Below are 12,518 nucleotides of genomic sequence, written 5' to 3' on the forward strand. Positions count from 1 at the left end.
GATAAGCTAGCCTAGAAAACAGAAACTGGCAAATTTCGTTCACATCACTAGTCGGTGGATTTCACTACCTGCAGATAACCTGGCTAAAAATAAAAAAAACTGGTGTTTTTTTTTTTTTTTCATATAATTAGTCAGTGGATTTCACCACCAGAAGATAAGATGGCAAAAAAAAACAACAAAGAAAAAAAAAACAAAAACAACAGAAACCAGCTAATTTTGCTCATATAATTAGTCATTGGTTTTTACCACCAGAACATAAGCTGGCTAAAAATCAGTAACTGACTAGTTAGAACATATAATTAGTTAGAAATTTTACCACCAAAAGATAAGCAAGCCTAGAAAACAGAAACTGGCAAATTTCGTTCACATCACTAGTCAGTGGATTTCACTACCTGAAGATAACATGGCTAAAGAAAAAAATGATGATTTTTTCATACAATTAGTCGGTGGATTTCACCACCTGAAGATAAGATGGCAAAAAAAACTATGGAAACCAGCTAATTTTGCTCATATAATTAGTCATTGATTTTTACCCCTAGAAGATAAGCTGGCTAGCAGATAATCAGAAAGAGGCGAATTAGTACATATAATTAGTTAGAAATTTCAGCACCAGAAGACAAGCAGGCCTAAAAACCCAAACTTGCCAATTTTGTTTCTATAATTAGTCATCTAATTTCACCATCAGAGGAAAAGAAGATAAGGCAAAAAAAAAAAACAGGAACTGGCTAATTGTGCTCATATAAAAATCAGTGGATTTTACCACTAATAAAAGCAACATTTAAAAAGAAACGGAAAGACAGTGTGATTGCTGTATGTGTGCCCCATAATCTGGATAATATATCCTTCGGATGTGATTTGACTGGAACTCGAAGTACATATTTGTTGTTTCAAATGATTAAATAGTTATATTTGTAAAGTAGCTGCAGGTTGAAAACAGTATTTGAGCACAAAGAATAACATTTTGTGCTAAAAAAAAAGGTCGCCTAAAATGCTCACTTTCAGCTTAAAATAAAGGAAAGACAGTCGACGTGTGTTCTGGATTGTCTATATATATAAAATTAAGTAGAATTTTTCATATGGACCGGCAAATACACCAAGCATATAAAACTAGAAATGTGAAACTCTCTGCAGAACAATTTTGGACCCTTGAAATGGAAATAAAGTATAAAACTGAGGTTTATAGGTTGAACAGCTCTGAAATTTCAAAAGTCTGGATTCGGCACATAAATTCTGAAGTCTGCTATGAATTTCAAAGAAGTTCGAGTTCTTCTACTGGAGCCCGTATTTTTATCATAATAGCTCCGAATTCGTGGTATATACTCTTCGCTATATACCCTTTGGTATATACCTAATCCAGTCAGGCGGCTGTAAAATGCTAGAAATGATAAAAAGGTTAAAAAACCATTGCGCCATATCCTACTTTTCGGTAAGCAAAATCACCTGTTGTGTACCCAAGAATTTTCAGTTCATTAGTGAGTTATTGTTTAATCTTTTCTTAATTACTTATTTTACAGAATTTTTCCCTAGATGAATTTCATTTTGTTTTTCTTCTTTTTGTGTTTTGATAGTGTTTTAATCTTTAGAAAATCAAGTGAAGGGACTAGACGTAGATGAACTGGGGTTTTTGGATTACGTAGACACTGTTAAACGTCAAGAAGAAAAGATAAGAATTGATGAAGAAAAGAAGCTTCTGGAGGAGTACAGATCTGCTGTAACTTCAATGAATGAAAAAGTGAGCAACATTTTCCCTTCTTTTTTCTCTTTTTTTAGCAATGTATTGAACTTTTCCTTTTTGGAAAAATTTTCTTATTTGGATGCTTAGGTCCAATTTTAATTGGACCTTTTTTAAAAAAAAGAAAGAGAATTGAAACACATTTAAAACCACACAAGATTCATACTTCGCCTTTGCGCACGCGCGATTCCGATGTACACATCACGAGAATCATATGGAAAAGCCTGTTTTTTTTTTTTGTCTGGCCACTAGCAACTAAACTAAGGTTGTGACGTATATTGCCAGGGACGATACGCGCGGTATCAAATGTGTATCATTTTTGAACAAAGAAGACGCTATAGTTCTACAATGAAGAACAAAAGTGTAGTTTTAGGAAGGGAAGATGATGCTTCGACAAATTTTCAGAAAATAAGGTTAGTTGGTCGTTTCGTCTTGAATCAGGAGATGAGTAGAGTTGCATTTTAACTCATTTATATGGATGGTTGTGATGGACTGTGTTCTAAGGAACGTGGCAAGGCTATAAGAGAGTATGAAAGCAAATGAGAAAGTAAAACTATCCTACCTTACATTATGCTTATGATTTACTGTCCTAGGTAAATATGTTAGCCAAGTGAATTATTTTGTAGAGGATTTGAGAGCTCAGGGTGCAATAATAGGATTGAAAATTAATATTAAGAAAACTTAGTCGCTTAAACTGGGAAGAAGTGAAGGTGAAGAGGTGATGTTGGGTAACGAGAAGATCTATCAAGAGGATAACTTCACTTACATAGGTAGTGCTATTAGGTGGGCTCAGTTAGGTGTTAAAAGTAGAATGGTCAAGGCCCAAGGTGTATTTTCACAGTTGGAAAAAGTTTGGAAGAATAAGAAGAAAATTCTGTGAACCAGGAATAGAATATTAGAAGCTACAGTTATGACAGTGTTCAAGTATGGTTCTGAAACGTGGGTGCTCAAGGATTTATTAGATATTTTCTAGAGGAATTGTCTGTGTTTGGTTTGGGCGATTGGTCGTCTGAATGATCGTATTTCAAACAGTAAGCTCTATGAGAAATGTGGCTCTATCCGGTTTTCTAGGGTTATAATGAGGGAACGGTTAAGACGGATAGGACACGTTCTGCGGATGAAGGATGACAGATTCCCAAAGATCTTCTTTTTCGGCTAACCATCTAGGGCTAAAGGCAATGTAGGTTGTCCCTGAATTGAATGAGAGGAGGTCTTAAGGAAGATTTTAGGGGAATCAGAACTTCTTGGGAGGGTGTAAAAAGGGGCCTTAAATAGATTGGGATGGAGAAAAAGTGTGCGTAACTTAATTAGGTTGTTGGCCAACACAGTTTGGGCCAACTGTGTTGGCCCCTAGCAGTTTGGTGCTGCAACAAGTTTTTAGTAGTAGCAGTTGTGATATAATTACGTATTGCAATGAAAATTATACGATTGAATTATACGAACATATAAATTCGTTTTCAATTTACCCGCTGGCTAAGAACTACGATATTTCCCTCTTCGGCTGATCTTCCCGACAATAAACAAAATTTTACCAAACAACCAATAATAAATAAAGATAATAGAAGGGAGAAATAAAAGAAAAACATGCAAAAATGTGGCATAATATACACAAACAGCAGGAAAGAGAAAGAAAATATCAAAACACAACTTAAATTCGCTTTAGGAATTATACGTTAATCCACATCAATATCTGTTATTATTTCTGTTTGATTAGGTTTTTATTTTATTTCTGTTCGATTTGGGTTTCATTTATAATTAGATAGTTAATTTCTGAGCGTTTAGTTTGAATTATTATCTTACTTTATTTCTCCTCGTCGCGTCCTATTTTCGCCCAGCTCTTCTCCCTGCAGTATATTTGATTCTGAACTTCAAACCCAAAGCCGTTCTAAAATATTGCAGATTTATAATTCGAGTAGCCTAGACACAAACACATTCTTTGATTTACCTCTTTTCTTTCCACCGTCATCACCTGTAGTACAACTAAACTAATTTTAGCACCGTTTTGTTTTTTTCAAAACTGGTGTCTTGACAGTATACCTAAAAAAAGGATTTTTACAATACTTTTTTTGAAAAATAAAAATAGTACTTTTTGTATTAATTATTATATCATTAATGAAAAAAGGTATATTACGACGGACAGACACAAAGCAAAACAGAGATTATTTCAAGATTTGTGGACAGAGAATTAAGGATGTATCGAAAGTGGTGACATATTGATATGTACTTTTTTTTTACATATGTAGTTATCACCAGGACTTGCAAAATTGAGGAATATTTTTTTTTATTTTTCTATATTTTCTATATTTTTCTATATCTTTATTTTTCTATATTTTTTTTTATTTTATTTTATTTATTTTATTTTTATTTTATTATATCATATCTTTAAGTTTTTATTTAAAACTTAAAGATATGAGTGAAATAATTCAGATTCAAATCTACTATCTCCACCCTAAGACTCCCTGAAATCTTCAACTTTATCCCTAAAGTTATTCTCAAAATACTGCAGATAATTTGAAAATTTTGTTATATATAGTGTCTTTTGATTTACTTAGGCACGCGTTTCGTCTTCAGGGTATACCCTTTGGAAACTTTAGGAATTTGGTCTAGCAAATAACTAGTAAGATCTCCTAGCTGACCGGAAGACTAAGACCACGTGTGACCCCTTTTCTACTAGTAAGCTTAAAAATTTTTCCACAAAAGAAGTTTTTCAAAGCAAAAAAAAGAGTTACATTAAACCGAAGACAAGTAGAAATAAAGTCAAGTAATAAATCAAGAGTAAAAAGGACTTAAATCATTATCAATAAATAATTAAAACTTAAAACGAACAGTAACTGCAATAAAGCATCCAATGGAATTTAAAACGAGCAGAAACAATAGCAAACAGAAATAGGGTTAACGCCCGTTATGCTTTGTAAAGACCATAACGTCACAGTGCAAGTGAACAGTTAAACTGCAATTTAGTAAAGTGGAAATTTAGTTTGGCTTGCTTTATTTTCTGCACATTTTAATTTTAGTTAATTATATATTGTAATTTCTGTTCGTTTTTGGTTTGAATTACTATTTGACGTTATTTCTGCTCTTTTTGGGCTTAATATACCCTTTTACTTCTCTTTGAAAAAGTCCTTTTGTGTTTAAAATGTATTTTGTTTTCAGTAAAGTACAAATGACGATTTGATCTTTTACAAGGCATAGGGATGTTAGCGCTACTCCTCTTTGCTGTAGTTTCTCTTCGTTTTAAGTTGATTGTTTATTGTAATTTCTGCTGGTTTTGGGTTTCACTTATTTATTGATAGTGATTTTTGTATTCCTAATATATCCAGAACTACTTAGCGCACTAAGTTAAAACTTTCTGCGCAGGTTGAGTGGGTGTTGAACTAACACTTAGGCACTATGCACATACTAATACTGCTGCTAAGGCTTAGGTGCTACTACTGACTGCTAACATGTTAGTAATTTCATAGGGATAGCTTAGGACGTTAAGTTCAAGCTTTCAGGGCATGTTAAGAGGGATGTTGAACAAACCAAAAGGCACCAAAAAAATACTAATGCCAAGACGGAGGGTATAAGGGTAAAATTTTCATAAAATTTGAAGAGGATGTTGAATTTAAATCAGAACATTATTTGTATGCAGATTGCCAAAAGGATCTAACAGCATTACCTCAGGAACATTTTAGGGCATAAAGTTGGAACTTTCAACATGTATGTTAAGGGGGGTGTAGAAATAGGGGAAAAGGACTATGTGTACAACACTTCTGCTGCTGCTACTACTTGCTAAGGCTGAGGCTATAAGGGTGAAACTTTCAGGGAACAGTGAGGGTGATTTTGAACTGAATCAAATCACTATGTATGTGCATGTTGTCAAAAATGCATATCAGCAATACCTCAGGAACGGCTTATGGCATTAAGTTAAACTTTCAGTGCATGTTCAGGGGGTGTCGAACTAACCAGAAGTCAACAAGTGCACACTAATGCTGCTGCTGCTATTACTACTACTGCTGCTATGCCTACTACTACTATTACAACAATTGCTAATGCTACTACTACCTCTTATGCGAAGCTGTTTAAAATGCAACTTTCAGAAAATATTTAGGGAGATGTTAAACCAAAATAAAATACAATATTTGCTTGCAAGTTGTCAAAAGGACGTATCAACAATAACTCAAGAATAGCTTACAATATTAAGTGGAAACTTTCAGGGTATGCTGAGGGGGATGTTGAACTAACCTTTAGGCAATATTTGCATATTGCTACTACTGCTACTACTTTTGCTGCTATACTACTACTAAGGGTAAGGTTATAAGGATGAAACTTTCAGCGAATGTTGAGGGGTGATGCTGAACTTGGTCAAAACACACTATTAGCATGCAGGTTGTCAAAAAAGCACATCAGCAATATATCAGAAACTTCTTAGGGTATTAAGTTGAAACTTTCAGGGAAAATCGGGGGAATTTTGAACTCCAAAGTTAAGGTTATAAGGGTGGAATTTTCAAGGAATGTTGAGGGGGATGTTGAACGAAATAAAATACACTATGTATATGTGGGTTGTCAAAAGGGAGTATCAGCAATATGTCAGGAACGGCTAAGGGTATTAATTTGAAACTTTCAAGATATGTTCAGATGTATGTTGAACTAACCAAATAACCCTTTGTGTAGATTAATAGTACTACCACTGCTACTATTAATGCTCCTGCTATTGATACTAGTGTTTTTGCTGCTACTAGTACAACTGTGAGCTCTTGAGACCACGAATACTTGTGACTACGACTGCAAGTACTTAAGACTGTAAATACTTCTGAGCTTGTGACTGTGACGGCTTGAGACTCTGACTACTTGTGATTGCAATTACAACTACCTGCGACTGTAGCATCTTAAGAATGCAACTGCTTGTGCGAAAACTTGTGACCGCGACTGTGACTACGTGCCCTTATGTCTGTTTGTGACTGAAACTTCTTGTGAGTGTAACTGCAGACTGCAACTACTTGCGACTGCAAGTGCAACTACTTGGAACTACTAATTGACTAATTGGGATTGTGACTGCTGCTGCTACTTCTACTGCTACGTATACTGTAGATACATTAAAAGGACGTGTCTGCAATATCTCAGGAACGGTTCATAGTTTTAAATTAAGACTTTCATAATATAGTGAGGGGATGTTGGACTAAGCAAAAAGACACTCTGGGCATACAAGACTATAAAAAGCGGCTATTTGTGATATCTCAGGAGCATATTAGAAAATTAATTTGGAAATGTTAATATATGTTGATATAAATGTTAATGATGTATGGGATAGTCGATTAAGATCTTTCTTTATTCAGATTTGTAGCAAGGTAGTGGTCGGCTACACTAGGACTACTGGGGCTGCTACTACTATAACACCGATTTCTACTACTAATACCACAACTAATACTACTGCTACTATTGTTGTTGCTGCTGTTGCTACAACTATCAAATTAAATCGAAAGAGTTAAAACGCATTCAGAGTGTCAAAATGACATATAGATGTTGCATCTCAGTAACGGAATAAGATATTAAGTAGGAACTTTCAGGGAAAGTTAAGTGGGATATCAAAATAGCCCAAAAGACACTATGTGTGTCCAGATTGTCAAAGAGCGTTTGTGCAATATCGCAGGAACAGCTAAGAGTGTAACTTTGGAACTTTTAGGGCATGTTGTTGGGTATGTTTAACTAAATTAAAAGACAATACCGTGCATCCAAGGTTGTCCAATGGCGTATTTGCGATGTTTTAAGAATGTCTAAGGGTATTAAGTTGACACTTTCAGGGCATGTCGAGGAGAATGTTGAGCCAAATCAGAAGACATTATATGCACGCAGATAATCAAAAGGACGTATCCACAATATTTCAGGTTGCGGATTCTGAGGATGTTCGACTAAACAGAAAGACACTCTAGGCGTTCAAGGTTGTCAAAAGCGATTACTTACGACATCTCAGGAATGTCTAAGAAAATTAAGCTGGAAATATTAAGGCATATCGATTAAGATTTGTCTATATTCAGGGTTTTAGCGTGATAGTGGTCAGAATGGCTTCAACCATATCGAAACCTAAGGATTACGCAGATTTTCAATCTATTTATTTGAATAATATTCCTCGTACCCATCCACCCGAAATTCTATAGTAGAATATCCGAAATTTGTTGCAGAATTAAGTTTATCGTACAAATCTTCATTCTTAATCGAATTCGTATTCGTAATTCGTCATCAGCCAAACTCGCAAGGAGAAAAACGGAAAAATGTTTTTACAAATATTCCTTTTATTAACCAATAAAAGAAATATGAAAATAAAAACGAACAGAAATTAATGAAAAAAATGTTTTCCCCAATGAAGTTTTTCAATGAAAAATCAAGAGCTAAATTAAACCTAAAATGATCAGAAATCAAGTCAAACAGTACTCCAAGTATAAAAGAAACAAAAAAAATCCCTATCTATATGTAATTGAAACCCAAAACGAGCAGAAATTACAATAAATAACCAAGGTAAACTTAAAACGAGCAGAAATTAAACCAAACATCCCAATTGATGTTCATCTTTAGATATGTAGCCTAACTGGGTTGGATGATAAAGTATGCCTGCATAGGCCCTTATGACTTCAAAAGACCAGAACGTCATTTACACTTTACTAACACTTTGAAGGATCCGAAATTATAATCTTATTATAAATGAAACCCAAAGCGAACAGAAATAAAAATGAATAATTCTGTCAAACTTAAAATGGGCAGAAATTATCGCAAACATGAGTTTTCTTGCTTCCGTGGAAACCATCTATAAACTATAACCTCATTTGAACATTGCTGACAACAACGTATATTCTAAACATTTCTTTTTCTATAGTTGTAACTTGTAATTGAGTAAATTGATCTTACTCTACAGTTACATCAAAACAATTTAATTTTATTTCAAAGGCTCATTCAAAATAAGCACAATAAGTAGGTAGAGAAATGAAAATTATCATATTTTGTTTCTTTTAAAATTTTGCCTGAATCATTATCAGTATCAGTCTCCACTCCAAGAATGCAAATTGCATAATAGCTCTTTGTTCCCTTAAAAGAGTTGGTGACGATCTATATGATTTGACAGTTGCCATAACTAGAAAAAAGAATTGAATATTAACCGTAAGAAAAGAATTGGAAATCGGCATAAAATTAGTAAGAACGTATGGCGCAAAACAGCTTAAAAATGTCTAGCCACAAATTATTGATGCTTACACAGATTTCTCACTCCCAGCAAAAAACATGGGCCGAAGTGGTTCTCAAATACATTGGCTGTCTAGGAAAACTCGCCCACCCGGGCAATTTTGCGCTATGTTATTGGATTGGATAACAGTACGTCCGTGCAATGTCATTAGATATCGTCAACCTTTAGGAAGGCAACTCATATGATCAATCATTGAGATTTGTAATAATGTTGAAGTGAGATTTCTGGTGAAACCTAACACATAATCTGTGGTCTACCTTTCCTCTGTAGGTGTAGTTTTCGTTGGGAATCTACAGATCTTTAATGTTTGAATTGCTATGGACAAACAGCATTGTCAATCTTATTAATCAAACAGTTCGTGGTAACGAACTGTAAGTAAGGAGCGACCCGGCTCAATGGTAACCGAAACTCTAGAAAACGGGTTTTTGATACCAATAGATATATCAAAAGAATAAGATTTCAATGCTGATTTCAAATATATAACTTTCATCAAGTTTAGTGCGACCCATCAAAAGTTACGCGCCTGAGAAAATTTGGCTGATTTTCAAAAAAAGGGGGAAAGACCCCCTAAAAGTTGTAGAACCTTAATGAAAATCACACCATCATATTCACCGTATCAGAGAACCATACTACAGAGGTTTCAAGCTCCTATCTGTAAAAATGTGGAATTTCCCATTTTTTGCCAGAAGAAACATCACGGGTGCGTGTTTATTTGTTTTTTTTGTTTTTTTTCCCAGGGGTGATCGTATTGACCCAGTGGTCCTAGAATATCGTGGGAGGGCTCATTGGAACAAAAATTAAAAGTTCTAGTGCCCTTTTTAAGTGACCGAAAAAAATGGAGGGCAACTAGGCCCCCTCCCACGCTTATTTTTTTCCTAAAGTCACCCGATCAAAATTTTGAGATAGCCATTTTGTTCAGCATGGTCGAAAATATGATAAATATGTCTTTTAGGATGACTTAGTCCCCGAAGTTCCCAGAGGGTGGGCTAAAAGTTATGAAATTTACCAATTTTTAAAATATAGTTTTGGTTTTGGGTAAGTATACAGAAGTTTTCTGGTGTTTTTTTTTGTGGTTGTGGGGGGGAAGGGTGGGTCGGTGGTTATGTTGGAGGATCTGTTCATGAAGGAATTTTTCATGGGGGAAGAGAAATTGCCATGAAGGGTGCGCCAGACTTGCCAGCATTATTTATTGGTTATTGAAAAGTATACAACCATTTTCAGGAAGGATTTTTTCTGGAGGGGCGGGGGTCTAGAGGAGGGGTTACTCTGGAGAATATTTACGTGGAGGATGTTTCTTTGGGGTAAGGGACATTTCTATGAAGGGGGCGCCAGATTTCCAAGCATTATTTAAAAAACGATCAGAAATTAAATAAAAAAAAACAAGTTTTTTCAACTGAAATGTAAGAAGGAATATTAGGACTTAAAACGAACAGAAATTATAACGTATGTGAGGGGGTTCTCTCCCAAGTCAATACCTCGCTCTTTACGCTACAGTTTTATTTTTAGTGCTTTCAAAAGAGCTATCTATTCTAATTAAACGGCCTTTGTGATTCAGGGGTTTGTGAATCAAATTTTTTTTTAGCTTTTAACGTAAAGAGCGTGGTATTAACTAAAGGGAGAACCCACTCATATACGTAATAACATATACGTAATGAAAAAAAACACACAAAAAAACAAGTGATACGGCTCAATAGTAATCGAAAATTTTAAAAACGGAATTTTGATGTCGATAAATATATCAAAAGAATGTGTTTATAATGCTGATTCTAAATATATAAATTTTATTAAGTTTAGTATTACTCATCAAAGGCTACGAGCCTGAGAAAATTTACTCGATTTTTTAAAGAGGGGGAAACATCCCCTACAAGTGAAAGAATTTTAATGAAAATCACACCGTCAGATTCAGCGTATCAGAAAACCCTATTACATAGGTTTCAAGCTCATATCTGCAAAAATCTTCAAATTTTTATTTTTTGCCAGAATAAAAATATACGAATAGAAGTTAGTTACGTAATTTAATTTTTAAAGAAATCAATTTAGCAAAAGAAAAGTAAAATTTTTATGCAAATAAAAGCTGCATTAACTAAAAAACGATCAGAAATTAAATTAAAAAAAAACAAGTTTTGTCAACTGAAAGTAAGGAGCGACGTCAAAAATTAAAACGAACAGAAATTATTCTGTATACGAAAGGGGCTCTCCCCTCCTCAACGCCTCGCTCTCTACATTGAAGTTCTACTTTGTCCCAGAACTTAATTTCTTAAAACAATAAAAACCTTCAGTATAAAGAGCGAGGCGTTCAGGAGGAGAGAGCTCCTTTCATATACGAAATAATTTCTGTTCGTTTTAAGTTTTAATGTCGCTCCTTACTTTCAGTTTAAAAAACTTGTTTTTTTTAATTTAATTCGTTTGTAAAAGTCAATTTGTAACTGAAAAATCAAAAGTGCTGGTATTTCCAGACATTAGTATTATTATATATTATACAGTCAAGTCAACTTTCTCTACTTCTTTCCGGTCATCTCAAATTTGCTTCTATACACTTGACAGCAAGTAGTTTGATGATTTTTATATAGGTATAAACCACACTGTTCAAAATATATGTCGTTTTCCGGTCATCTCGAATTTGCTTCTATACACTTGACAGCAAGTAGTTTGATGATATTTAGATGGGTATAAACCACATTGTTCAAAATACGTGTCGTTTTCCGGTCATCTCGAATTTGCTTCTATACACTTGACAGCAAGTAGTTTGATGATATTTAGGTGGGTATAAACCACACTGTTCAAAATACGTGTCGTTTTCCGGTCATCTCGAATTTGCTTCTATACGCTTGACAGCAAGTAGTTTGATGATATTTAGATGGGTATAAACCACACTGTTCAAAATACGTGTCGTTTTCCGGTCATCTCGAATTTGCTTCTATACACTTGCAGCAAGTAGTTTGATAATATTTAGATGGGTATAAACCACACTTTACAAAATACATGTAGTTTTCCGGTCATCTCGAATAGGCTTCTATACACTTGACAGCAAGTAGTTTGATGATATTTAGATGGGTATAAACCACACTGTTCAAAATACATGTCGTTTTCCGGTCATCCCGAATTTGCTTCTATACACTTGACAGCAAGTAGTTTGATGATATTTATATAGGTATAAACCACACTGTTCAAAATACTTGTCGTTTTCCGGTCATCTCGAATTTGCTTCTATACACTTGACAGCAAGTAGTTTGATGATATTTATATAGGTATAAACCACACTGTTCAAAATACATGTCGTTTTCCGGTCATCTCGAATTTGCTTCTATACACTTGACAGCAAGTAGTTTGATGATATTTAGATGGGTATAAACCACACTGTTCAAAATACATGTCGTTTTCCGGTCATCCCGAATTTGCTTCTATACACTTGACAGCAAGTAGTTTGATGATATTTATATAGGTATAAACCACACTGTTCAAAATACTTGTCGTTTTCCGGTCATCTCGAATTTGCTTCTATACACTTGACAGCAAGTAGTATGATGATATTTATATAGGTATAAACCACACTGTTCAAAATACTTGTCGTTTTCC

General features: G+C 34.4%; 1 protein-coding gene across 1 annotated transcript in view; it reads left to right on the forward strand.

The window, feature by feature from the left end:
- LOC148944238 (PSME3-interacting protein) overlaps positions 1–12,518 on the forward strand; it is a 51,468-nt gene that overhangs the window by 18,711 nt on the left and 20,239 nt on the right. The window contains exon 4 of the mRNA XM_089100234.1: positions 1,584–1,732. Within this exon, the coding sequence (XP_088956360.1) occupies positions 1,584–1,732 (149 nt within the window). The remainder of the gene's footprint in view (positions 1–1,583; positions 1,733–12,518) is intronic.

Source organism: Artemia sp. Qi Xiang Cuo, chromosome 14 (assembly GCF_049724085.1).
Source record: "Artemia sp. Qi Xiang Cuo chromosome 14, ASM4972408v1, whole genome shotgun sequence".
NCBI lineage: Eukaryota > Metazoa > Arthropoda > Branchiopoda > Anostraca > Artemiidae > Artemia > Artemia sp. Qi Xiang Cuo.